Here is a 27,688-nt window from a genome sequence, read left to right as displayed (position 1 = left end):
TGCGTGACGCTGTCGGCTGCGGTGCCGGCATCCTGCGCGGCACTAGTTCACATCCTGGCTGCTAAACGTGCAATCTAGCTTCTTGCTTGTGATCTGCGAAACGTAGTGGAAGCTGGCGCGGCTCTCGGGGTCTTGCCAGCTGCTTGGGAGCCCCAGAAGAGGCTCCTGGCTTCAGTGTGGCCCGGCTCCGGCCATGCTTGCAGTCAGCCAGCGGATGGAACATGTTTCCTTTTCCTCCCTAGCTGTAACTCTGAATTTCAAATAAATAAATAAACTTTTTTTTTTTTTAAGATCTGTTTGTTTTTATTGGAAAGGCAGATCCACAGAGAGAAGGAGAGACAGAAAGATCTCCCAGTCACTAGTTCACTCCCCAAGTGGCCACAACAGCCAGAGCTGAGCCCTACATAAACTTTTTTTTGTAAGATTTTTTTTTTTATTGGAAAGTCAGAGAGACAAGAAGATCTTCCATCCGATGATTCGCTCCTTAAGTGGCCGCAACAGCTGCAGCCGAGCCTATCTGAAGCCAGGAGCCAGGAGCTTCCTCCAGGTCTCCCATGTGGGTGCAGGGTCCCATCCTCGACTGTTTTCCAGGCAACAAGCAGGGAGCTGGATGGGAAGTGGAGCTGCCGGGATTAGAACTGTCACCCATATGGGATCTTGGCGCGTTCAAAGCAACGACTTTAGCCTCTAGGTCACCGCGCCAGGCCCCAGAAAGCAATTTTTAAGTACAGTTCTACCTCAACAGTTTATCCTTTATCACCAATATGGGCGTTGCCTGCCAGAATTCTACTTTTCCCATTTTTTTTTAGTCACAGAGTGTGAGTATAAAGAGCGGTTTGACAAGAGTATTTGGTGTTGAGCACGAGAATGTGTTCAGGACCTGTTCCTTTGCTGGGACTTTTCCAGCTGCATACCGGAAGATACTACAGTGGGATTTAGTTTTGTTCTTTGTACTGAAGCTCACTGCATTGCAGTCTTCCAGCTTGGCTCTGCATGTTTTTAAAATGCCATGTCATTCTGATTTTCAGTTAGTCGTGCTGTCTTGTGTATTCTTCTGAATCTTTGATTTTGTACCTTGCAAAGTAAACAACTAGCGTAAGCCTGAGTGTGAGTTCTTGTTGGAATTATCTGTTCCTTTCAGAGTTAAAACTCACAATGAAATAAAAATGTTCAAGTTTAAAGGGAGAGAAGAGCCTCTCCGGGGTCAGCGTCGCTTGCCTGGAGGGGATCACGGATCAGGCCTTGTCCTCAGCTTGTGAGCGCTTTGCTCTGTGCCCGTGGCTGCGGCGGCCTCTTCAGGTGGATCTCAGGGCCCACAACCACTGTCGGTAACGGAACTGGCTGTTTGATTTCTTTCAGATTCAGGCCTATTAAAGGAAGACAAGAAGAACTAAAAGAAGTGATTGAACGTTTTAAGAAGGATGAGCATTTGGAAAAAGCCTTCAAGTGTCTGACGTCAGGCGAGTGGGCGCGGCACTATTTCCTCAACAAGAACAAAGTGCAGGAGAAATTATTCAAGGAACATGTGAGTGTGCTAGGATGCATCCTGTTAGCCCTAGGCATCCCTCAGGAGAGGTTCAGGAGAGGATAGGACAGCACACAGGGGACGGCTCCAAGGTAGGCGCTCCGCAGCTTGAGGGCCTGAGTGCCATGAGCCTGGTGCACCCTGTGCCTTCCTGATGCCCTAGGTCCTGTCCTGGCAGCAGTGTGTCAGCCATGTAGGGCAGACAGCCTTGGTCTCCTGGAGTGCCATGAGCCTGGTGCGCACACAGGTTCCATCTGCAGAGCAAGAATACCGCACATGCTGCATAGGCCTGAGCCGCACGAGCCACCAGGTGCTCACCTGCATCCTTTGCCTGCCTGCTCATCCCACCTCAGAGCACTCTGAGCCTTAAGGGCTTGTCAGCTGTCACTCCCTTAGAACTGTGTTCAGGCTCATTGTCCTGAACCACCCAGGGCAGGGCTGTCCTGGCTGCCAGCCTACAGGGTCCCAGCAGTAGAGCTGGGTCCAGCATCAGCACCGGCAGCCAGGGTTCTTTCAGGACCATCGTCTTGATGTGGAATTGCTGCATTCTAAAGACAAGCCTAACGGGAGGTTGAACAAATATAGAGTTGAAGCCAGTAGCACAGAGCTGCAAGGAGGCCTAAGAGTGATGGAAGTCCAGGTCAGAGTGTAACCTGACTGGGGAGAGTGCCCTTTACTGCTCACCAGGCACAGTTGGCTGTTGGGATCCCTTGGCCAAAGGCATGTAGCAGTTTGGTTTGGTGCTAAATGCTCTTACAGCCTAATCCCAGTGCACGCTAGTTGCTGCCACAGGTACAGCTTTGTTCTTACAACGCCTGCTCCACCTTTCTCAGCTAAGGGGCAAGCCCGCAAGAAGGACTGCTCCTGCCGAGGAGCCAGGAAGGGGCTGCGGGCTGCGGTGTGGGCTCGGCCCTTCAGGGCCACAGCGAGATGGAAGGAGGAGTGGCTGTAGAGGCTGTCCGCGTGCCCACCCGGTTCACAGCCCAGCAGCACGTGTTGCCTTTAGAGCTGCACTTCCCAGGACACCTCCACCCTGTGTAGCAGCTGTCTGCATGTTGTGGGAGGTCTGAGCACAGTGTGAGCCACTGATGTGCCCGGTTGGGTGCGTGGGTTAGGCAGTATCCAGCTAGGGCAGTGTCGGGTGTGGCTGTACGTCCACATCTCATGGTCTGTGGGAGAGCAGCCTCCCTCAGCGTCTGGCAGGTGTAGGGAGGGTTTGGCACGCCGGGCGCTGACGGGAAAGCCGAGGGAGAGTCAGCCTGCCAGCTGTCCCGTAGCTGACCCCTCCCTCCCACAGGGCACCGTGAGTGTGGTTTGGGTTGCGGTGAGAAGAAGCACTTGGTTTAAGAGTGATAGTTTAGAAAAACCTTCATGGTCCCAAGCTGGCGTCTCATTGTGATTTCCTTGTTTGAGGGAGTAAACAGGGCAAGAAAAGCACTACACTGAAACAGAAACAGGGTGTTAGGGAAGACAAATGTGGAACTGGCCTGGTTGATGTTGCCACAGTGCAGTGGGTTCCTAGGTGGGCCCTGACAGAGGTCACTGCTGGCGGGGCCTGGTGTGAGCCGGTGGCACTGGTGGCAGATCCAGCAGGACGTTCAGCTTTGCTGGGAAGTTACGATGTGTGCCACAGCAGTCACGCTGTCGGTGTTGCGTTCTCCTCGGAAGGAGGTTAACGGAACTCCCAGAATAGTGCTGACACTGTGTATAGCAACTGTGGCAAGAGATTTTATATAACAATTTGTAAGGAAATAATCAGCAAGCAATAGGAGCTTGAATCAGAGCATTACAAAGGCAAGAATCAACACCCTAACTGTAGCAATAATAAAGGTGAGGCCTGTTACTAGGGCCTAAGACTGTTGGAGTTGAGGATGAAACCTCTGGGGGCCTATGATGTGTTATACCAGGTAAAGCTGCTTATTATAGCGCCTGCAGTCCTGTATGGGCACAGGTTCATGGTCAGCCTGCTCCACCTCCAGTGCAGCTCCTGACCCTCGAGGCCACCTGGGAAGTGGAGAAGCAGACGGCACATAACATGGTCTCCCTCGGCCTCCATCCCTCCCTTTCACCTCTCCCCTTCTCCTTCTCCTCTGTTGTGTTTTCAAAATTGTTTTAAAGAAATCCCAGCATGGTAGCCTAGTAGCTAAAGTCCTTGTCTTTCACGTGCCAGGATCCCATATGGGTGCCAGTTCTTGTCCCGGCAACCCCACTTCCCTTCCAGCTCCCTGCTTGTGGCCTGGGAAAGCTGTAGAGGACAACCCAAAGCTTTGGGACCCTGCTTCTGGCTCCTGGCTTCTGACCAGCTCAGCTCCTGCTATTGTGGCCACCTGGGGAGTGAACCAGCAGGCACAAGATCTTTCTCCTCTCTGAAAATATGCATTTCCAATAAGAAATAAATCTTTAAAAGTAGAAGAAGAAGAAACATTGTAGCAGAATAGCAGTTTTAGGGCCTCTGTAGGCACACAGGTGTTTTGACAGACAAGCAGGAGCTCCACTCCAATGCTCCTTGGCAGTTGTGCAGCAGCGTAGGGAGCCCTCGGTAGGGGCTGTTCCAGGTGGGTTGTGCAGCAGCATAGTGCTGGAGTCCAGCTCCAGCTGAGTTCGGAACTCGCGAAAGGTGCGTGGATGAGGCGCAAAGAAAGAGAGACGGACCGCTAGGAACTCTTCATCATCATAATGGACCACGCACAAAAGCTGTCCGCTTTATTTATACAAAATCAGTCAAACTCTGGCTCAGACTTTTTACGTCATGGTCAAGTGGGTGTTGCCATTTGTTTCATGTAAGGCTAGGATGTTAACCACCTGGCAGCTGGCTAGGAAAAGGTTTTCAATAGATGATGCATATCAGTCAGTAGCACATTCCTACCACAATTACTTTACAGCTAGGTCTAGAGACAGTCAAGGAAGGAAGGGACCTAAAAGATCAAAGAAAGAGGGAAAGAATAGATTCCACTACACCTGAAGACAGAGCACCCTTGATTAGCATAAGATCAAAATGGGAGTTTAACACTCTTGATTAACATATTGCCACAGGATGCAGCCCTAACAGCAATAATAGCTCTTTGGCTAAAAACTATTGATATTTAACAGTAACTCCGCAGAGGCAGACAATGCCTACATAGATTACAGAATACTCAGCGGGGTTGTCCGGTGTCCATGCAAAGGGAGGCAGAGCTGCATTCAGGTGTTGTAGAGACATCCGCCAGGCCTTGCCACACAGCGGGAAGTTCCTTGCGACCTTGCCTGCAATAGAATGATACTCTTCACACCTTCCTGTCTTCCACACCCATCACACGGACCCCAGCAGCGTAGGGAGCCCTCGGTAGGGGCTCTTCCAGGTGGGTTGTGCAGCAGCGTAGGGAGCCCTCGGTAGGGGCTCTTCCAGGTGGGTTGCTCTTAGAGATTCAGCCTTTTATGTCTTTAACATCACTGGGACCCCCTGTTAGATTGGACATTTAAAGGGAGCCTATGTCGAGGCAAATCACACGTTTGCGTAGTTTCATAGTGCCTGTGGTACCTGACTCAGTGATAATGTGGCTGACCAGTTGATGGCTGAATCTCACAGCAAGTTGGTAAGTGAGCGATCTTGATATAAAGCCTTCAAAAGGGCTGAGTTAAGATTTATTTTATGGGCCCAGCACAGTAACCTGGAAGCTAAAGTCCTCGCCTCACACGTGCCGGGATCCCATATGGGCACAATCCTGGTGGCCCTTCTTCCCATCCAGCTCCCTGCTTGTGGCCTGGGAAAGCAGTCAAGGACGGCCCAAAGCCTTAGGACCCTACACCCACGTGGGAGACCTGGAAGAAGCTCCTGGCCTCTGGCTTCAGATTGGTTCGGCTCCGGCCACTGCAGCCACTTGGGGAGTGAATCATCAGATAGATCTTTGTCTCTCCTTCTCTCTGTAAATCTGCTTTTCTGATAAAAATAAATCTTTTTTTAAAAAGGAAATAATTAGGGCCCGGCGCAGTGGTTAAGGTCCTCGCCTTGCACACCCGGGATCCCATATGGGTGCCGGTTCTAATCCCGGCGGCCCCACTTCCCATCCAGCTCCCTGCTTGTGGCCCAGGAAAGCAGTCGAGGACGGCCCAAGGCTTTGGGACCCTGCACCCGCGTGGGAGACCCGGAAGAGGCTCCTGGCTTCGGACCGGCATAGCATCGGCCGTTGCGCTCACTTGGGGAGTGAATCATTGGACGGAAGATCTTCCTCTCTGTCTCTCCTCTCTGTATATCCACCTTTCCAATAAAAATAAAAAATAAATCTTTAAACAAAGAAATAATTAAAAATTTAAAAAAGATTTATTTTGAAGTGTTACAGAAAAGGAGAAAGATTTGTCTGCTGGTTCAATCCTTAGGTGGCTGCAACATCTGAGGCCAGGCCAGAGCTGGGAGCCAGGGCCCAAGGACTTGGCGGCCCTCTGCTGCTGTCCCCGAGCACTAGCAGGGAGCTGGGTGGGAAGTGGAGCTGCTGGGCTGAAACTAGCAGCCTGATGGCATTCAGCATTGTGACTGGTACACCCTAGAGCCAGCCCCGAAGGACAGTTTGAAGAGCAGCTTTAGGAACTGGTGTTACTCTCTGCAGTGCTGTGGGTCATGGGCTTACCTGGCTCTCAGTGGTTTTTTGTTTTTTGAGTTTTGTTTGTTTGTTTAATTGGAAAGTCAGATATACAGAGGAAATGAGAGACAGAGAGGAAGATCTTCCGTCTGTTGATTCACTCCCCAAGTGGCTGCAAAAGGCTGACCTAATCAGGAACCCAGAACCATTTCCAGGTCTCCCATGCAGGTGCAGGGTCCCAAGGCTTTGGGCCAGCCTCGACTGCTTTCTCAGGCCACAGGCAGGGAGCTAGATGGGAAGCAGGGCTCCTAAGATTAGAACTGGTGCCCATATGGGATCCCGGCACGTGTGAAGCTAGGACTTTAGCCACTAGGCTACCACTCCAGTCCCTCTCAGAAGGTTCTTAGCATATTTCTTTAGATCTGTTTTGCTTTTGTTGAGGAACATGGCTTTCAAGAAGGTAGCCTGAATCTGAATTCCTAAGATCTTAAATACTGGCTGTTTCATCATTGAGGAAAGGGCCAGTTCTTTTAGGGTGCGTGGTAACCCCCATGTGGGGTGTTGCCTTTTAGTAGGAAATTAGCCATTTCTAGTCAAGGTAGGAAGGCTTCTAATCCCCGGGGAAGGTTATCTATTAAGACCAAGAGGAGCCCAGAGCTCCCGCAGGGGCAGATGGGTAGTCTGTGTGCTGGTGTCCTCTGGTAAGTACCCGGATGTTGTAGGAATGTTGTAGAGGGTGCAGTTAGGTGCTGACCTGGCTTGTTGGGAAGCGTCATCTGGAATTCCTGGTTAGAGCCCCCCGCAGGTCTAGTTAGGGCTCTCCCCGAGGGAGGAGTGCTGTAATCCATGAAGACTTCCCCTCACTGCAGGGTCGGCACTGGGCCTTGTGGATCCACTAGTGGTTTTTTTTTTTTTCTTTTAAATAACCAATTGATTTTATTGTTGATGATGTTTACATACTTAAGAAGGATATATGCCCACGAGGACCACCAGTTAGGGTGGGGATGGTCAAGGAGTGGGAGAAAGTGGATTGCAAAGCTTTGCCCCCAGTCACCTGTTTTCTTCCTTTATCTGGGGAAAGTAGAGCAAGAAGGGGAGAGGGCTTCTCTTGGTACCCAGGAATGAGGGACAACCACCTGATGTCATCCCAGAGTCCCCAATGTGGAACAGGTTCTAGGATACTGCATAAGTGGTTTACCTCGTTCTGAGATGCTGTTGATTCCGTTGCTCCAAGGTTAAGGAAATCCTTCCAAGGTCCATTGGCTGCCATAGTCCACCTTGGTCTCAATTCTCCCAGATACTCACTGTCAAAATTTGATCAGCAGAGCTGTCCAGTTTGTACAGCCCTCCATGGTACTAGACATCCTCTGCAAGCCTCAAGTAACTGATTGTCATGTCCCCCTTGAACATTTGGGCATGTCATCCACTGCACAGGCCTCAGCAACCATGGAGACCCAGTTCTGACACATGTACTCCATGGTCAGACCACAAATCCTGTGATTTTCCCCGTGGTTGGAGTTCTGAATCCAGTGATCCAGTTGAGGGGTCTCCAAAGAAACCTTGCCAGAGGTGACCTCAACCTGACCCCCTTGTGTGCCAGCCAGTGTGGGATCTGGCTCAGTCCATCACCCACATCTGCTTACACACACACTGCTGGTTGCAGTCACTGGGTCAGTTTTGTCCCCATCGTATAGGCAAACCACTGAATGCTGTGGCCCAGCCTAACCCTGCCCACCACACACACCAGCAGATACTGTAGCCTAGTTGAAGCAACCCACTATAACCCGCATCTAGCCCTCCCCCAGCCCTGGTTCCTGTGTATTTGTAGTAGACTGGTTCAGTTTGTCTCGCATTAGTTTGGCTCAAGTACCCATTAGTGGTCATTGAAGCCTGGCTCAACTCAACCAACTCCACTATCCAGCCCATACTCCTGCTGGCGGTGCCACCATCTGTCTAGCCAGGCCTGCCTTCAGCCCTGGTTCTCATGCTCACCAATGGGAGTTGCAGCCCATCAGAGGGATGCCCACAGTTTCCCTACTAGGCATACTCTCAGCCCTGGATCTTGCACTTGCCAGCTGGTTCTGTGGTCTAGCCTGACATCACTTGCCCCTAGTCCCAGCACTTGCCAGCTGATGGCTGTGGCAGAACCCAACCAGCCTGTACTTACTCTGGTTCATGCATGCAGCAGTGAATACAGTCGCTTAGTCCAGCCTAGCTCTCCCCCATCCCAGCTCACGTGCAGGCCAACAGGTGCTGCAGCTCTGCCTGGCCAGGTCTGCCCCCCATCCCAGCTCTCATCCTCACCAGAGGGGATTTCCTATATCCCCCCTGCTTCCCCCTATCCCAGGTCTTAAATGTGCTGGTGGAAGCTGTGAACTGTGGTCCAAACTTGGCATTCACCAGCAGGTAATGAAGCCTGGCTTGATGCGACCTGCCCCCAGTTCCAGCTCACATTGCTGGGTGCTGCAGCCTAGGCTAGACTAGATGGCCCCAGTGCCGGCTGTAATGTGAACTGACTGATGTCGAACAACCCAGCCTGTCCTGTACCTCACCATGGTTCTCACATCTGCCAGGGAGTGTTATGAGCTGGCCCAGCCTGGCCCACCCCCAGTCCTGACCCACATACATGCCAGTGGTACTATAACCTGGTGTGGGCTGCTCCCAACCTTAGTTCTTGTGCTCACCCGCAGGGACTGCATCCTGGCAGAGGAGTTCGCCAAGCTCCTCTGTCAGGTCACCTCTGTCACAGACCTCACGCATACTGGTAGGTTCTTGGCCCAACCTGACTGGCCCCACCTCCTGTCCCGGCGGGTACAGTGTCCTTAACTGACCAGCCCACACCCATTCTGATCCTTACTGTTGGGTGCTACAGCCCAGCCACCCCCAGTACACCCCCAGGCCCAGTTCTAACATGGTTCATCAGGTGTAGAGACCTTAGTCCAGCCCGTCCTATGTCCATTCTGGCTCTTGTGAGCACCAGTGGGTGCTGGAGCCTAGCCCAGTCTGGCACACCCTAGACACAGTCCACACTCATGCTAAGGGTTACTGCAGCCATGTCCAGCCCAGTTCACCACCACTCCCGTTCTGGCTCTCAATCACTGGAAACCACAGCCCACCAAGGACATTGCCTTAACTCCCCCACCAAGCTCACTCCCAGCCACAGATTTTGTGAGTAAAGTGGTTGCTCCAACTCAGCTTGGCATATCCCATCACCCACTTGGCCTTTGCCATCCGATGCTGCAGCCCAGTCTGGCCTTGCCTCCCCCATCCCAACTCTTGCTGGTGGGTGCTGCAGCCTAGCCCTGCCCAGCCTGCTCCCATCCCTGGCTTTCATGCAGGTTGGTAGATGTATAGCCTACCCTCACTCGCTGTGGCCCATACCCCATCCTGGCTCGTGCACATGCATGCCAGTGTGCTATATTTGGCCTGACCCTGCCTAGTCTGTCTCCCCTGTCCCCTAACCAGCCCATACACTTGCCAGCAAGTGAAGCAGTCCTGCCCAGTCTGACCAACACCCAGCCCTGGGTGCTCACTAGCAGGAGCAACAGCCCCATCAGGGGAATTCCCCAAGTTTCCCCACCAGGCCTACTCAGACACGAATCTCAAGTATGCCACTGGATGCTAGGCCCTCACTCAGCACAGTCTCCCCACCCCACCCCCAAGCTCAGCCTTTGTATTCATGGATGTTGCAGCCCAGCCCAGCCCCAGTACCCATGAGTGTTGTTGAGTTCCATTGGTCATGCATAGTTCAGCCTATCACCACCCGAGCTCTTGAGCAAATCAGCTGGTATGGCAATTCCATAGGGGTGAGCCCACGATCCCCCACAGAATCTGCTCCCAGACCCAGTTCTCTTGCATGCCAGTTAGTGTCATGGCCCAGCATGACATGGTCCATCCCCTGCCCCAACACTCACTGGTAAGTAATGTGTTCAAGCCCTGCCAGGAAGGCCCTCCAACTATGGCTTTTGTGTGTGCCAGTAGGCAGTGGTTGATACCAACCATCCCAGTTCAGAGGGTATTGGTTTGACTCTGAAAGGTCCTCTTGTGTCCTCCACTAAACCGCCTGCTTTACCTGCAAGTGCAATAGGCAGGTTGGAGGACGCGCTCCAGAAGTCACTCCTTACCTGTCGTGTCCTCCCTTAGCAGTCTCCCTCCCACACATCTCCAGCCCTGCTTTTCTGAGCAATCCACAGTGCCCCGTGCCCAGATCCCCTAGTCCTCTGGCAGAATGCTGTGCCAGCCTGGGGTCCTGCCTGCCAACCCCAGACCCCATCTGCCAACATGCCAGCATCTGTCCTCCCACATGTCTTTAAAAAGGGTGGGGGCAAGGATAGGCAACCATGCTGGCACCCTGGTATGTTAACAGAAGTTTGGCATGAATCAGGCCCAGGATGCCCACCAGCTGCACGCTGCCTTTCCCCGGCAGTGCAGCACTTCCCTGGGTCGTCACCCACAGCTAGGGCCACTGGTGTTTCTTTACTGTCCCTTCTGGTTTGCTCATGCCTCTTTGTTGCAGGCACTTGGTGGTCAGTTTCCCAGGGTGGGATGGAGGTCATCTGAGTTGTTGCCCTCTCTTACATTGTCCATTAGTTATCTGAGTGTTCCCCTTTTGTTGTCCCTGACCATGAATTAGTGCAGTCTCCTTGGGTATCAACACTGCTTATACTTATTTTCATATCGGGGAACTTGAACTAAGTTGGACTTTCTCCTTCCAGATGGCCTCAGGGGTATGGAGCATCAGGAAAGCATGTTTTCATCTCAGTCCCTTCCCTAGTTGTAGAGCCTGAAAAAGGCAGTAAGTTTATGGGGCCAGCATTGTGGCATAGGGATAAGCTGCCACCTATCACGCCTGCGTACCATTAAAGCAATAGTTCAAGTTCCAGCCAGCCCATTTCTGATGCAGCTGCTTGTTAACATAAGACAATCCTTTTGCCAGGAGCCCTCACCATGTTCACACCAGGCATAGAGGGTGATGATCCTATCCCTCTAAACTGATACTGGTCCAGGTGTCCCTGAGGTGGCAGTGAACTAGGGCCTCTGTGAGATCCCAGCCTTGTGTCCCCATCTGAGCCCTGCCTGCCTCCCCAGTGCCGTCTGCCATGAAGACAGAAGGCTGTCTCTCCTGGTGGACTTAGTGGAGGCTGAGGCCCATTAAGCAACCATCGTCATTTCCTACCAACAGCACCTTTCCAGCCTGGCACTTAAGGTCTTGTGCGTTCTCTGAAGCCGTTTGGTCCTGGAAGCGAACTGGGTTTTCATTTGGTCCTGAGTTTACCGTATTTTACTGGTTATATATACAGATCATTTCTTTCTTTTTTTTTTTTTTTAAGATTTATTTTATTTTCATTGCAAAATCAGATATACAGAGAGGAGGAGAGACAGAGATGGGGGAAGATCTTCCGTCCGATGAATCACTCCCCAAGTGAGCCGTAATGGCTGGTGCAGCGCCGACCCGGAGCCAGGAGCCAGGAACCTCCTCCAGGTCTCCCATGTGGGTACAGGGTCCCAAGGCCTTGGGCCATCCTAAGCTGCCCTCCCAGGCCTCAAGCAGGAAGCTGGATGGGAAGTGTAGCTGCCGGGACTAGAACTGGCACCCATATGGGATCCCAGCGTGTTCAAGGCGAGGACTTTAGCCACTAGGCCACTGTGCCGGACTCCTATACAGACCATTTCTTATTCTAAGAAGCCAGTGATGAGGTAGTTCCTGTTCTCCAGATTGGAAGCACCCTATAACAGCTGCAGCCGAGATGGGTGTGGGCACATCAGGGGATCCCTGACTGCTTCCCTCAGGCAGCCCTCCGCTTCTCCACTGGGCGGCTGTGGGCAGTAGCATTTCTAGTTCTTGCGAGTTAGATTTAAAGTCTTAGTCATTTCAGTAAATTACTATACTCAATTTCTTAGGAAAATAACCCAGACTTGACTGAATCATCAGATGAAAGATCTTCCTCTCTGTCTCTCCTCTCTGTATATCTGACTTTGCAATAAAAATAAATCTTAAATGAATAAATAAAATAACCCAGACTTGCCCTTATGTAAGGACAAGTCAGACGTTAGGACTCTGGTTCATTAATAAGCTGCTGCCGGCGGCATACTTGCACTGGTGTGAGTCCTGGCTGCTGCACCTGCTGTCCAGCTCTCTGCTCATGTGCCTGAGAAGGCAGCAGCGCATGGTCCAGACACGTTTGGCTCTGTACTCATGTGAGAAACTGGGCTCCCAGCCTGTGCTGAGCTGTCGAGCCATCGAGGGCAGCCTTAGTCTGGACTGACGTGGGCTTGGTCCACACACAGGTCAAAAGACACAACTACATTCCATGGCTCATGAAGAATAGGGGTCAGAAATCCACCGGGGGGAGTGAAGGGACAGGCAGGTGGCCAGCTTCGACTCAGGCACTGGAAGCCGTACCTCCCTGCCCTGTGTTACACAGTCTGCTCACCTGTCCAGCAAATGACCCGGGTGGTACTCCCCCTCACCTGGGTCTTGGGGGTGCTATCATGTACCCACTCCTCCTTCCAGGCTCAAGAGAAGCCAGCAAGGGGCAGGGGTGCCCCCCTCTCCCCGTGGGCACAAGATGAAAGCAAACATGTCTCCCACCTGTTTGCCCACTGTATCTCGGAATGTGTTTCTGGACGTTCCCCCCCTTCTTCTTTATTTTACTTTTTGCAAAGTTTATTGTAAAGACATGCCTGATCAGCCCACTCCCAGACTGGTGACCCCAGCCGGGCCCCTGGCCAGTTGCTCCCAGATTGGCATGGTGGTCCGCCACAGGTGTGACCTATCCAGGACAGTGGAGTCGGGCCCCTGGCTGCCACTCCCTTCCCGGCACATATTGATTCTAAGGCCTGTCAGTTGTCTGTGACTGCCCTAGACAGAGTGCTTGCGGACTCACTGAAGTGCAAGACAGTCTGCCTAAAGCCGTAGTCCAGTTTCTAAGATGAGTGCATGTGACACCCGTGATCCAGGAGCAGTCTCCAGAGGGGGTCAGGAGAAAAGGTGGGCGAAACACGTCGGCCTTCAAGTGCCGCAGCCCTCGTGGGGAGAGCCGAGGCTGTGCCTCACCGTTTTGTCTTTTGAAGAGGTTTGAGGTCTGTGACTGGTTTGCAGGGTTCACTCAGTGCAGCTGCAGCCATAGGTGCCCTTGCCCCTTGCCTGGTGCAGCTCCAGCCATGGGCCCCTGCCTTGGCCTCCATGAAGGACCCACCTACACACATTGACTCAGGCCCTAGGTCATCCTCCATGTGAAGGTTAGGGAAAGGGAATTTTAAGTAACAAAGTTTGTTACTAGGTAATCTTCCCCCTCCCCTTACTGCTTTTGTATGTCTGATAAAGCCATTGAGTCATTATCTTTTTTTTTTCCCCTGTTTTAGGTGTTTATTTACTTGCGAATGTTTGCAACTGACAGTGGATTTGAAATACTACCTTGTAATAGATACTCATCAGAACGAAATGGAGCCAAAATAGTTGCAACAAAAGAGTGGTAATTATTATACTAGTATAAATCCATAAAGTAACTTTATTTAAGTTAGTGTTGAAGTGCCAAGAAGTGGATGGTGAGATATAAAGTCCCGGTCTGGCCAATCAGGTAGTGACAGAAAAGGGCCAAGTGGAACAGCGCCTCCTCTGGACCGCAGGGCCTCCTCTGGACCACAGGCTCTCCTCTGGACCACGGGGTCCTCTGGATCACAGGCTCTCCTCTGGACCACGGGGTCCTCTGGACCGCAGGGCCTCCTCTGGACCACAGGCTCTCCTCTGGACCACGGGGTCCTCTGGACCACGGGGCCTCCTCTGGACCACGGGGTCCTCTGGACCACAAGGTCTTTGGCTCCTCACTGAGCCTGGACGGCCGCTCAGTGAGGAGGGATGGATAATCTTGCTGCCCTGGCCTAGAAGGTTCTCATGACCTCAGAGTTTGCATGGAGCAGCAGTATCCTGACTGTTACTTTCTTAAAAATGCATGTCCAGCTTAAATAAGCGTCGAGTTGAGCTCAGCTAGGAAGGGTGAAGTCCCAGTGGAGTCTGTGGCTCTGCTGTCCTGTAAGGCCTGTTCCAAACTTCATCTCCCCAGAGAAGCAGGTGGCCCCTTCTATCTCTACCTCCAATACTTTTTATAGCAAGACATTGGGTGTGAGGAGGAAAAGCATTTGCTCCGAGTGGTTAATGGACTTTGTTGCCTTGGAGCTGAGGTACCTGCTGACTGAGACCTGCAGCTCCCTGCCCTGCAGTTGGTGTGTAGGTTAGGAGGCTACGTTCTCAGGGCTGCGCCAACCAGGCCAATGGCCAGAGGCCACATTAGAAGTGCTGTGTAAAACACCAAATTTCATATTTTGTTTTGTCATGGTTGTTCTTATGTTGATTAGTATTTTGGGTATATTGGGTTTAAATATATTATTAAAAGTAATTTCACCTGATTTTCTCGTGTGGCTGCTGGAGAAAGCAAATTTGGCCTATGTGATATAACTGATGGCTGGTCTGCCCAGGTGGGCAGCATTGCCAGGCTTGGTCCTTGGGTCCCTTCTGGTGTCAGGATGTATGGCTCAGGACAGCCAGAATTGGGGCAGGTGCTGCAGAGCCAGGGATAAGGAGACACGGTGCCTGGATCCTGTGCTGGAGGAGTGTCCCTTGTGGTGTTGAGACAGATGCACAGGTACCCATGGGATCCGGCTGTGGGGCTCCAAGGCCGGAGTGGGGATCCCGGCAACGAAAACACCCGCTGTGCAGCATCTCGGCCTTAGGTGTTTATTGGGCAGGCTGGTTTTATTTTTAAAAAGCCTTATTATTTATAATTACTGGTAACTTTAACACATCACGTATTTTAAATAGGAAACGAAATGACAAAATAGAATTACTGGTGGGTTGTATTGCCGAACTTTCAGAAATTGAGGAGAACATGCTACTTAGACATGGAGAGAACGACTTCAGTGTCATGTATTCCACAAGGAAAAATTGTGCTCAACTCTGGCTCGGTCCTGCTGCGTTTATTAACCATGGTAAGCTGCATTTCTAGGGTGGTAGCGCACTGTCGGGGCAGCTCTTCCCTTTAAAGCAGTGTTGGAAATAGGAATTGTTTTTTCACAAACTCATTGTTTAACCTGAGACCTGAACTACCGTCTGAACTTGTAAAGTGAACTGGAAAGTTTATTTCAGATTTCTGTAATTGTTCGTGTTTCAGATCTTATCAACAGTTAATTGACTTTATCTTTTGGACATTTTTCAGATTGCCGACCTAACTGTAAGGTAAGCATACCAACAGATTATCTCAAGAATTTTGTTTCTGCCTCAGGTATGAGCTTCTTAAGAGTTCCTTTCATTTCAGTTTGTGTCAACTGGTCGGGACACAGCGTGTGTGAAGGCACTTCGAGACATTGAACCCGGAGAAGAAATTTCCTGTTATTATGGAGATGGGTTTTTTGGAGAAAACAATGAATTCTGCGAGTGTTACACTTGTGAAAGGTAAGATTTTTTAGCTTTTTCTAATGTTGTTTTAGCTACCTGTTGATTACAGACATCAACACATTTCTTTCCTGCTCTCAGCAGAATACCTACTAAAACATATATACACAAAGTGAGATGTGATGCAGCTGTTCAGGGAAGTCCTGGTGTGGTGAGTGGTCAGAACATGTCATCATGGCAGGATTGGGGTTGGCACTGGGCGAAGTCAGTTCTGAGGATGGTCACGTCCTGTGTCAGAGCGCCTGGCTCCAGTCCCGGCTGACCCAGCTCCTGGCCCGGCTTCCCACTAAGGTGCAAATCAGGGAGGGGCAGATGGTGGCTCCAGGGTTGGGATCTCTGGCACACACATGAAACCCAGATGCAATCCTGGGCTCTTGACTTGGGCCAGCCAGACCGTAGCCATTGCAGGCTTTTCTGGAATGAACCAACAGGTAGAAGATCTCTGTCTCTTTTAAAAAAAAAAAAATGAAAGTAAATGAAAAAGGGTGCTTGCCCACAGACATACACAGACATCATACCAAAATGAGCTTCCGCTCAAGCTGGCCAACCACGTTCTTCACGGATAGTCCTGGAAAACTGCACAGTCTTGGAAGTCACTGGGCTGTGCCTTCTCTTGCTTTGTTCGGATGTTTGTGTGTTCCTGCTGAGGAGTCCAGGTGCTCCCAGGAAGTCTCAGGCCCACCTTGGCTGCTGGGGCTCCTTAGGGGACTCTCCAGGAGAGCCTCTGTGGAGGAAGCTTTCTGAGCTCTTGCAGACAGGGACTGCAAGGAGACGCGTGGGCAAGCAGCACAGACAACAGAAGAAAGGCAGCCTTGTTTGGCGCACCTTGTTCCCTTCCGAGCTCATTCAGTCCTCATCACTGCCCAGTGTGCGCAAAAGTGTCTGGGCCCTCAGCCTAATGCCAGCGTCCTCAACTCGAGACTGCTTGAGTGGGTGTGGCTCCTCTGGAAGTACCTGACTGACAAGCAACCTTGGGGACAGGAGACCCAGGCAGTGTTTCCCTCCTTCCTGGGTAGCAGTGGGAGAAGGCAGAGGCATGGCGCCACCTCACTGCTTCTGGCCGTTGGCCTCTTGCTAGGGAAGGGTGGCAGAAGACTCACCTGGCTGAATGTTCGCTTTGAGTGTGAGGGCATGAAATTCGTGTTTATTTTTGAAAACACATTTAAATGTTGATTAGATCTTAGGCCAGTCTACAAACAGAACTTTTACTTTCTTTTTATAGATTTGTTTATTTATTTGGCAGGCAGTGTTACAGAGAGGGGGAGAGAGACAGAGGTCTCCCATCTGCTGGTTCACTCCCCAAATGACTTCAGTGGCTGCAACTGAGCCAATCCGAAGTCAGGAGCCAAGAGCTTCTCTCGGATCTCCCACGTGGGTGCAGAAGCCCAAGAGCTTGGGCTTTCCTTTACTGCTCTCCCAGGTACATTAGCAAGGAGTGGAATCAGAAATAGAGCACCTGGGACTCGAACAGACATCCATATGGGATGCTAATACTACAGACAGCAGCTTTCTCTGATATGCCACAGCACTGGCACCCCAGGAGGAGCTAATCCATGAAGTAGCTTTAGTTATAGTTCAGTAATTCTGCAAAACCATTTTGTTTTTTAAGATTTATTTATTTTTATTGCAAAGTCAGAAATACAGAGAGGAGGCGAGACAGAAAGGAAGATCTTCCGTCCGATGATTCACTCCCCAAGTGACTGCAACAGCTGGTGCTGCGCCAATCCGGAAACAGGAGCCAGGAACTTCCTCCAGGTCTCCCATGTGGGTGCAGAGTCCCAAGGCTTTGGGCCGTCCTCCACTGCGTTCCCAGGCCACAAGCAGGGAGCTGGATGGGAAGTGGAGCTGCTGGGATTAGAAACAGCACGTTCAAGGCGAGGATTTTAGCCCCTAGGCCACACTGCCAGGCCCTCAAAAGTATTTCATAGAGAAAATTTAATGTAACAGCTTAAGTGCCTGTTACCTGGAGTCAGACTGCCTGAGTTGGAATGCCAAGACTCTCATCTCATCAGCTCTGTGATGATGAGCAGATTTCTTACCTGTTTTCTGTGAAGTGGGGATAATATTAGAAACTACTTGATGAGATTGATACGTAAGGCATGTGGAGCTGCACACATGGCACACACATGCTTGCTGTGTAACTGCTGTGAGTTCTGGTCGCTCTCCCTTTAGAACATTTACTGCCGTAAAACAACACACATAACACCTGGCATGGTCCCTGCATGCTGCGGATTCTGCAGAGGAGCGAATAAACGGAATGACTTGGGTTGTGTACGTACTCACTCAGGCCCCTGCATCGGCTTGAGTGCCTGTGTCCTCGCGCTCTTGGGGCAGCGTCCTTCCCTGCGCAGCCTGTTTGTCGCTGTTAGATGGGCCAGAGTGCCAACATGAGCGAGCTGGACGGGCTGCAGCAACATGGCTGTGCTAGACCGAGTGGTCTGATTTAAAGGTTCGCTGTGTAGACATGTTTAACAATTGTTTATGTTAAGGGAGAGACAGAAATCCTCCATGTGCTGCTTCTCTCTGCAAGTGATCACAGTGGCCAGGGCTGGGCCAGGCCAAAGCCAGGAGCCAGGGGCTGCCTCTGGGTCTCCCAGATGGGTGCAGGGCCCAAGGCCTTATATGACCCTCCGCTGGTTTTCCATATACTAAAGTTGGAAACTGGGTTGGAAATGAGGCAGCTGGTTCTCAGCCTGGCACCCTGTTGGGTGCTGGAGTTTTCCGTTCTGTGCCACCACTGTGGCCCTGTGTGTGTTCTTCGTTCCTGCCTATAGCACAGTTGATGGTGACCCAGCGTGAGAGCAGGCAGAGCAGCACGTGCAGCAGTTTGTCGGGAGTGAAGTGAGCAGTTCCCTGTCTCAGGCCCAGTGTGCATATAGGAGAAGGAAGACCAGCACCACACCATCTCTGGTGGTCGCGCCGGGAGTGCTGGGGCCTGCCTCAGAGCCGGGGGCTCCTGGGCCGCCACTGCCCCGTGCGAGTGCCGGGGCCTGCCTCAGAGCCGGGGGCTCCTGGGCCGCCACTGCCCCGTGCGAGTGCCGGGGCCTGCCTCAGAGCCGAGGGGCTCCTGGGCCACCACTGCCCCGTGCGAATGCCGGGGCCTGCCTCAGAGCCGAGGGGCTCCTGGGCCGCCACTGCCCCGTGCGAGTGCCGGGGCCTGCCTCAGAGCCGAGGGGCTCCTGGGCCGCCACTGCCCCGTGCGAGTGCCGGGGCCTGCCTCAGAGCTGAGGGGCTCCTGGGCCGCCACTGCCCTGTGCAGTTCCTGGGTGGCAGTAATTAGGATGTGCTCACATTTCCCTTGACAAAGCTGGGAGGATCAAATGTGATGACGGACCAAAAAAATAAAAAGGAACTGTGGTCTTGGTTGTAAATTGCTAAAATCATTAAAATATTAATTCTTCCTCTGATTATTTTACAGACTGTTCATGGCTTCTGTTTTTTGAGCTGGTTGAAGTGTTGTTACACTGTGGGTCAGGCTAGTGCCTGTAAGGCCCGCATCAGAGCACTGGTGTGGGTGCTGGCTGAGCTGCTGAGCGCACGCTGCAGGGGCCATGGTCCAGTGAGGCGTCGGGCGGGGCGGCAGGACCCAGCTGCGTGCACTGTGGCCGCTGCCTCTAGAGTAGTCAGCAGCTGGGAGCTGGGCCAGGAGCCAGGTGGTACTCAACCCTCAAGCAGTAGGCCAGAACCCCACCCCAAGGGTGCGTGTAGTACATGTTTGCCATTTAACATCACTGCTAATTCGCACGCATTTCAGAGACATTAGAAGAACCATTTCCATTGTTACAGAAATAAAATTCAACCTTTTTTTTTTTTTATTTATTCTTAAAAGATTGATTTGTTTAAAACGCAGTTAGAGAGGCAGAAAGAGAGATTGTCTATCTGCTTGTGTCCGCGCTCCAGATGGCCACAACATCCAGAGCGGGCCCAGGCCAGAGCCAGGAGCCAGGAGCCAGGAGCCAGGAGCCAGGAGCTCCTTCCCATTCTCTCCCAAGTGGCCATGTTCTGCTTTGCTGGGCACATGAACAGGGAGCTGGGTCAGGAGTGGAATGACCTGGATTCCAGACCGAATGCACTACAGACAACAGCTTTACTCACTATGCCACAGTGCAGCCTCTGTCCTCACCTTTTTAAACAGAATCTCAATTCGATTTTTTATTCATTTTTTAGGTTTTCTTTATTTGAAAGGCAGAGTGACAGACAAAAAGGGATTCTTACCCTGCTGGTTCTCTCCCCAAATGACTGCAGGAGCTGGGTGTGGGCCAAGCTGAAGCCAGGAGGCAGAGATTCCTGTCCATCCTTCCACGTGGGCTGCAGGAGCTCAGACGGCTGAGCTGCTCTCGGTTCCCCAAGCGTGCCGGCAGGGAGCTTTGTTGCGAGCAGAGCAGCCTGTGCTGCACCAGCGTTCTCAGAGGGGAATGTGGGCCTCCCACACGGTGGCTCATCCCTGTGCTTGCTCTAACGTTCATTTACGGAAAGTGCATTTCTTAGTTAGTCCCTAGTTTCCAGTATCAGTGACAATAAATTGTGCAGAGCACAGGGCCTGGTGTGGTAGCCTAGCAGATAAAGTCCTCACCTTGCACGCTCCAGGATCCCATATGGGTGCCAGATCTAATCTTGGAAGCCCCACTTCCCATCCAGCTCTCTGCTTGTGGCCTGGGAAAGCAATGGAGGACAACATAAAGCTTGGGACCCTACACCCACATGGGAGACCCAGAGAAGAGGCTCCTGGCTCCTGGCTTCAGATCGGCGCAGTTCCATCTGTTGCAGCAGCTTGGGGAGTGAGTCAGCAGATGGAAACTCTTCCTCTCTGTCTCTCCTTCTCTCTTTATATCTGACTTTCCAATAAAAATAAAATAAGTCTTAAACTGGAATGTAACACACAGTTGTTATTTTTTTATTTTTGTGGTGGTGGTGTGTTTTTGTTTTTGAGAAACAGGGAGTCTCATGCTGGTTTGTTTGGCTGGGCTGAACTGAAGCTGTGGCCTCAGTCAGGGTTGCCACGTGGCGGCAGGGGCTTGCCTGAGCACTCAGGAACTGCACTGTTGAGAACAGGCACCTTAACCACCAGGCCAGATCCCCACCCAGTACTGACAGCAGAAGCAGTTTGGGAGGGATCATGCGTCTACTGCTTTACTCGCCTAAATGGTCACTGTGGCCAGCTCAAAGCCAGGACCCTAGAGCTGCTTCCAGGTCCCCCGTGTAGGTGGCAGAGGCCCAAGACCAGAGCCACCATCTTTCCCAATGGAGCAACCAAGACAGGAACCAGTGCCCACATGGGATGCTGCCTTTGCAGGATGGTAGTTTTACCTACCACTGCACAATGCCAGCCCCAATAGATATAACTACATTTTAAACTTGTTTTGACAAGTACTTTTTTTAATGAAGAATTTTTTTTTAATCTACCTGTGAAATTGTACAGGCTCCAGTCAAATTTCTCGTAGTCCTAGGTCATTGAGAGCTGATGGGCAGTGGTGCTAAGAAGCTGTTGTATTAAGGGCTGTGTTTTCAAGTTGATTCTGTGGGCGTGAAGTGGACACGCCTGCCCGGAGCAGGGTGCTGTCAGTACGCATTCCCTGCCGGTCTAACCTGTCCCATTTTCTCTTTCAGACGGGGAACTGGTGCTTTTAAATCCAGAGTGGGACTGCCTGCGCCTGCTCCTGTTATCAATAGCAAATACGGACTCAGAGAAACAGATAAGCGTTTAAATAGGCTTAAAAAGTTAGGGGACAGCAGCAAAAACTCAGACAGCCAATCTGTGGGCTCTAACACTGATGCAGACACCACTCAGGAAAAAAACAATGCAAGTAAGTAAGGGAGGTTGGATCAGCATTTCTGGTTTTTAAATATTTTTAAATATTTTTTAAAAATATTTTCACACAGATTGCTTCCAAAAGCATGTCAATGGTTTTGAACTTTTAAGTATTGAGAGAAATTGGGACTCATGAATACCACTTTGCACAGCAAAGTTCTAGAAGTAACTGTGTCCCACCTCCAAGTTCAGTGTAAAATTCTGTAGACTGTTTGACTGGATATTTGGCATCTTCACACAGAATTCTCCATCATATATTCCCAGGTCATAAATTTGAGGGAAAATTTTTAGAGTGTAAGTGGCCCCGTAATACTGTCATTAAGCCCTGCCAGAGGACCAAGGACTGGGGAGCATCCTGGCACCTCGCGTGTGCCCACTGTGCAGACACTGCCAAGAAAACGTGACGGATTTGGGAGTAACTACTTTCTAACCTCTTTGGAAATGAACTGACCCCGTTTACCGAATTACCAGTTAGCCAACTTGGCAATGTGACTGGGTCATGGCGGTAGTCACTGTGTTAGAAATGGTGGAGGAGGAAGCAGGCTTTGAGCTCCTGTCGGGCTGTGGGCGAGAGGAAGTAGCAGCTCCAGAAATGGTGAACAAAGAAAAGAAAACCCAGACAGGGCCAAGTGCCATGCTCATGCAGTTCTGAAATGCTGCACGTGCTAGGTGCCCCAGGTCTTCAAGAGAGCGACCCTCATTGCTGCACTTGTGCCCACGACATTGGGCTGTTCCGTCTGACCGGGCTCTGACAGAGCTGGAGGGTTCAGCTCGGGGATGCCCTCGGTCTGCCCATGGCACAACACAGTAGTCTGCTCAGACTCGGAGCACTGTCTAGTGCTGACCACTGCCTTCAGGGGTGCTTTACCCACCACAGGTGTCCGTTCCCCCCAGGAAATCCTGTGTCCCTGCAGGGATGAGTGACACTACCAAGAGTTCCTGAATCGGCCTGCTCATCTTAGCTGAAGTGCAAAGTCAACCAGGAGGAGTCCATCATTCCCTGCTGACCATGGGCTCTTCTCATAGCTGCAGAGCCCTGATCACCTGTTTCCTGAGTCTGGCCCTTGGGGAAGCTGGACACATGGGAAGTCCTTTTCGTAGCTGCCTCCAGGAAGCAATCCCTATGCTGCCTTCCCTACATGGGCACAATGCCAGAGCTGCCGCATGGAGGGATGCATGGTGGGAGAGCCGGGTTTCATATTTTCGTGGTGTTGATTTTATTACTAATGTGTGGGTACTGAACTTGATACACCACTTTTGAAAAAAGTTGCATGTACTAATGTAACCTTCTGGGGAGTATTATTGGTAGACCAAACACTTGTCAACACCCTGTTCTTATAGATACACAAGGAAATGCCAGCCTCGGGTCTTTCGACTGGGAGCCTGTGGCTGAGCTGCAGTGTGGTACCTGACATGCCACTTTGTCCCTGTTAGAGGGGCTAGGGACCTGTGTGCAGGGGGACTCAGCATTCCAGCATAGAAAGCACTTCCCAGCATGCCCTGCTGTTGCGGGGAGCTTGTTTGATTCTAATTGTCCTTATGCGGCGTGATGAGGGGGAACCAAGAGTTGGTATGACCACATCGTGGACAGAGGGGACAGGCGAGACAGCACTCCAAACAGACCCAGGGCCACTGTACACCAAACTACGTTCCCAAGAATTTTCTCTAGTCCTTAGGTATTCTTTTAGACTGTTCTGCTATAATACCTCCTACCCTTTTTTTTTTTTAAGATTTTATTTTAATTTTATTGGAAATGCAGATTTAAAAAGAGAAGGAGAAACGGAAAGATCTTCCGTCCACTGGTTCACTCCCCAAGTGGCTGCAGCAGCCAGAACTGAGCCAGTCTGAAGCCAGAAGCTTCTTCCAGGTCTCATACACAGATTCAGGGTCCTAAGGCCTTGGGCCATCCTCTACTGCTTTCCCAGGCCACAAGCAGGGAGCTAGGAAGGAAATGGAGCAGCCGGAACACGAACCAGTGCCCAGATGGGATCCCAGCACATGCAAGGCAAAGATTTAGCCACTAGGCTATCACACAGGGCCTGTCGTCCTACCTACTTGAAAGGAAGTGTTTTAATAGGCTCTTCCCGAGGCCGGTGGACATCCCATGTGCAACACAGGGGCTTCTGCCTCAGTGGCTGCTCGTCTTTGTCCCGCAGCCTCCCCCTTGTGACTTGTTGACTAGGCTGCTCCTGCAGTTAAAGTTGTAAACCCAAGGCTCTCCAGAGCCACGTGTGTGGATGGGAGCATCATCTCACTCTCCAAACAATTGTCCACAGTGGCTTTACCTGAACCAGTGCACAACCAGGAGCTTCTTCCGGGTCTCCCACGTGGGTGCAGAGTCCCAAGGCTTTGGCAGTCCTCGACTGCTTTCCCATGCCACAAGCAGGGAGCTGGTTGGGAAGTGGAGCAGCCAGGATGCCCTGGAAGGAGCTGATCTTAGTGGAGGTGCCCCTGTGCTAAGTGTGGGTCCTGCACCTTGCTACTGAGCGCTTAGGCTGCCCCCATGTCCTTCCCACACACTGTCGCTGTAGCCCCTGCCAGTCTGTCAGCCTCATCAGTAAGCCTGAGACACTCCTGGCCTGAGGTGGTTAGTCTGACCAGGGCACCCTGCGATCTGGTGCAGGGCTGTATGTGGCCCCGTGATTCTTGGTTCATGCAGAGGTGGGGTGAGCATTTCCAGAGCAGCCCAAGTGCCAAGGACGGCTTCCGAGCCGCCCTGTGGCCTGCCACCCTGTCCTCGTGGGGGCTCCTGGCAGTACCCATTTGCTCTATGGTTTACCTTATACACTGCACACAGGGTGATTAAAAATGGGAGTCTTGGGCCCAGCGCGGTACCTAGCGGATGAAGTCCTTGCCTTGCATGAGCCGGGATCCCATTTGGGCACCGGTTCAAATCCCGGCAACCCCGCTTCCCATCCAGTTCTCTGCTTGTGGCCTGGGAAAGCAGTCGAGGATGTCCCAAGGCCTTGGGACCCTGCACCCACATGGGAGACCAGGAGGAGGATCCAGGCTCTTGGTTTCAGCTCAGCTCAGCTCTGGCCACTGCGGGCACTTGGGGAATGAATCATCAGATAGAAGATCTTCCTCTCTCTCTCTCCAATTAAAATTAAAAAAAAGTTTTTTAAGTGGGAGTCTTGAGCCACAGGCCTAAGTTCAAATCCAGTCTTCCAGCTCAGCAGGTGGAATGCTGGTTCAGGCAAGCTGCACTGGCACATTGCTGTAACAGCATTCCGCTTGGGTGCTCGCGGGATGGAGAGAGAGAGATGCCCTGGCCCTTGGCACGGCCTCGGCGTATGGCGTCTGCTGCAGTTGCTAAGAGGGGGTGCGCTGCTCTTGGACTGACTGTCCTAAGTTGGCCCCAAGGGCATGGAGCCCCACAGTGTGGGCATGCTCAGACAGGAGCCAAGGCCTGACTGTCTTGTGGTCTTGTGTGTCTGCCCTTGTGGTCACTGCCTCCTTCAGGCTTGCCCTCCCGGGAGAGCACCTGGACTCGCTCTCATCGGCATGTCTCCTGCCTAGGCTTCCTGAGCTTCTGTTTTGACATTGGGCCCCCAGCATGCCTTTGACTGGCCTAGGGTGAGACAGTAGAAGCATACTGAATGCACCTTGTAAGTCAGATCTCCATTGAAACAAGATGCAGTGACACACGTGGCCCGTTCGTGCTTCTTCGGGAATGCAGACTCACAGAGGCAGCCTGTCCTGTCCGTCGGTCACTGCCGTCAGCACCAAACCTTTGGGCAGAGCTGGGGTAGGCAGGGCATAGGTTGGGATCCAGTCACATGAGACTCACCACTCAAGTACCCTAAGTGCTGATAAGGAGATGGCCGCCACGAAGCTACATAGAGAGGACACCCCATCCTGTCAGTCACGCAGGGAGGCCTCCCGGAGGGGTGGGTGTTGTGCGAAGCCAGGAGGCTCGAGGCGCTGACTGACATTCGCAGGACTTTGAACAGGGATGTGACTGCAGGGCAAAGTGAGAAGGGAGGTTGGAACCCTAATCAGCTCGGGGTTTATCCTTAGATCGTGAGGCCGACACGTGTACCAGGCAGGTTACTGGCTGATGGAAGAATTGTAAGAATAGTCCCTGAGGGAGCTGTGCCATTCAGGGTGGGGCTCCAGCAGCAGGGCCCGGTGGAGCTGTGGGTACGCCTGTCTCCTGCCCCAGTGTGTGGAGGTTGGTGTTCTGCGTGGAACACTAGGAGGAGGAGCTGTCTGACCCTAGGTAGTGGGTGAGCGCTTTAGGGGAAAACCAAGCCAGGGCATTGCTCAGGGTGAACTATCAGCTTGTCATGGGACAGCTGTAGGACAGGGGGTGGGGCATGCTATTACCCAGGAAGTGTGTATACATCTCAGGAGGCGAGTGCTGACCATGAGGTGAAGGAGAGCTGCCTCGGGCAGCAGAGTGGGGCAAAGACTGTCACGTGGAAGGGGTTGGTGGACCCTAGATGCACCGACACTGAACGTAGTCCTGGCCCTCTGGTGACTGAGCAGAGCACCGCTGGGTGTAATCCACCCCAATCCTTGGAGCCTCTGAAGGCATTTGTAAGCGCAAAACTCCTCGCTCACGGGGGGCCTTTGCAATCCAGTTCCCAAGAAAACAACACTCTGGCCCAGATAGCATCCAGATTCACTCCTGTGCTTCCTGAACCAAGCTGCTGTCTTGAGGACAGCACCACGTGGAAGTAGGTCTTGTGCAGATGCTGCTGGTGTGGGTGAAGCCAGATGTGAGCCAGTCTACAAACAGCCATCGGTTCCTGGGAGCTTCGCGTGTGTGTCAGGGATAATGAAGGGTAACTCACCTGCCCAGTGCACAGAAGCAGTGGCGGTAGCCCCGACAACCCTTGGGCATGCCACAGCAGCAAACTGTTTGTGGGGTCCCAGTCTGCACTTGGGTGAGCAGATAGTCGTGAGCTGGGCCTCTTGGGTTTGGTTATCACAATCCCCTGGTGAATTGTTGTTAAGAGGTGCTTTGAGGAAGGAGGAGCTTGAAGGGTGAGGGGACTAAGTCAACTGTGGAATCGTCTTGTGTAGGACTCCATCAAGAACATCCCAGAACAGAATCCAACGAGCAATCCAGTCAGAGGCTACCTGCAGCCTGAGTGAAACAGCCCTGAGAAGCCTTGGCCTGCCTGTCACTGCCACTGGCTGTCCCTGAGCTGGGAGTGTGTGACTGCCCAGAGTGGCGGTTGCTGTCAGGCAATCAGTGCGGTGACAGGGCACCTGACCACAGCTCACATGAGTGGACAGGCCCCTCTTTGCCCCACCCCCCCAGCTCGCTGGTTCTCAGAACTAAAGGAACGGCAGTGCTGCTCATCTGTCGGGGGTGACCCTGCAGACTTCAGAAAATGCAGGCAGAATGCACAATACGAGAAACCATGAATTTTTTTTAATTTCGCACCAAAATAATTTATTTTATTAAAAAGACAGATTTACAGAGAAAAGAGAAACAGAAAGGTCTTCCATCTGCTGCCTTACTCCCCAAATGGCCACAATGACCAGAGGTGAGCTGATGCAAAGCCAGGAGCCAGGAGCCTCCTCTGGGTCTCCCACACAGGTACAGAATCCCAAGGCTTTGGGCCGTCCTCTGCTGCTTTCCCAAGCCAAAAACAAGGGCACAAACTGTTACCCGTATGGGATGCTGGCACTTGGAAGTGGAGTAGTAATGGAGCCAACACACTGTGGCCCCCCCCCAAGAAAGTTTTTTAAGCATTTATTTAGGGGACAACACTGCGGAGTAGCAGATAAAGCTACTGCCTGTCATGCTAGCATTCCACATGGGCACCGGTTCAAATGCTAGCAGCTTCATTTCTTACCCAGCGCCCTGCCTGGGAAGGCAGCAGACAGTGGCCCAAGTGCTTAAGGCCTTGTACCCTTCCTTGGCTCCTAGCTTTGGACTTGCCCGGTTTTGGCAGACATCTGGGGAATGAACCAACAAATGGAAGATCTCTTTAATTCTTTCAAACAATTAATAATATTAAAAAAGATCTGTTTGATACTCAAAGTGATGAGAAAGATTTTCCTCCTACACCATAGCATTGGCCTCTGTTTTTCTAATGCCATTTTCCATGAACTTTTTTTTAAGGGTTTATTTTTTTATTGGGAAGGCAGATTTAAAGAGAGGAGATACAGAAAAAGATCCCCTGGCTCACCCCCAAGGAGCCTCACGTGGCCAGAGCTGAGCCAATCCCACGTGGGTGCAGGGTCCCAAGGCTTTGGGCCATCTTCCACTGCCCTCCCAGGCGGCTAGCAGGGAGCTGGACGGGAGGTGGGGCAGTTGGGACAGGCTGCCATGCCAGGCCCCTTCTGTGAACTTTTGAAAGTAGTTTTATTGGTTAGGTACTGCTTAAGACTGT

At 51.9% G+C, this 27,688-nt stretch overlaps 1 protein-coding gene across 2 annotated transcripts in view; it reads left to right on the top strand.

Annotated features, from left to right (window-relative positions):
• The window catches only part of KMT5B (lysine methyltransferase 5B), a 62,346-nt gene that overhangs the window by 29,948 nt on the left and 4,710 nt on the right, over window positions 1-27,688 (top strand). For both annotated transcript variants that reach the window (XM_040971074.1, XM_040971075.1), the window contains 6 exons: window positions 1,360-1,525; window positions 13,444-13,553; window positions 14,897-15,063; window positions 15,291-15,310; window positions 15,390-15,526; window positions 21,134-21,330. In XM_040971074.1, coding sequence (XP_040827008.1) covers window positions 1,360-1,525; window positions 13,444-13,553; window positions 14,897-15,063; window positions 15,291-15,310; window positions 15,390-15,526; window positions 21,134-21,330 — 797 coding nt within the window. The remainder of the gene's footprint in view (window positions 1-1,359; window positions 1,526-13,443; window positions 13,554-14,896; window positions 15,064-15,290; window positions 15,311-15,389; window positions 15,527-21,133; window positions 21,331-27,688) is intronic.

Source organism: Ochotona curzoniae, unplaced genomic scaffold (genome assembly GCF_017591425.1).
Source record: "Ochotona curzoniae isolate NIBS_2020 unplaced genomic scaffold, NIBS_Ocur_1.0 scaffold_4937, whole genome shotgun sequence".
Classification (NCBI taxonomy): domain Eukaryota; kingdom Metazoa; phylum Chordata; class Mammalia; order Lagomorpha; family Ochotonidae; genus Ochotona; species Ochotona curzoniae.
The sequence above is the reverse complement of the archived record's forward strand: the minus strand, read 5'-3'. Positions and strand labels throughout refer to the sequence as shown.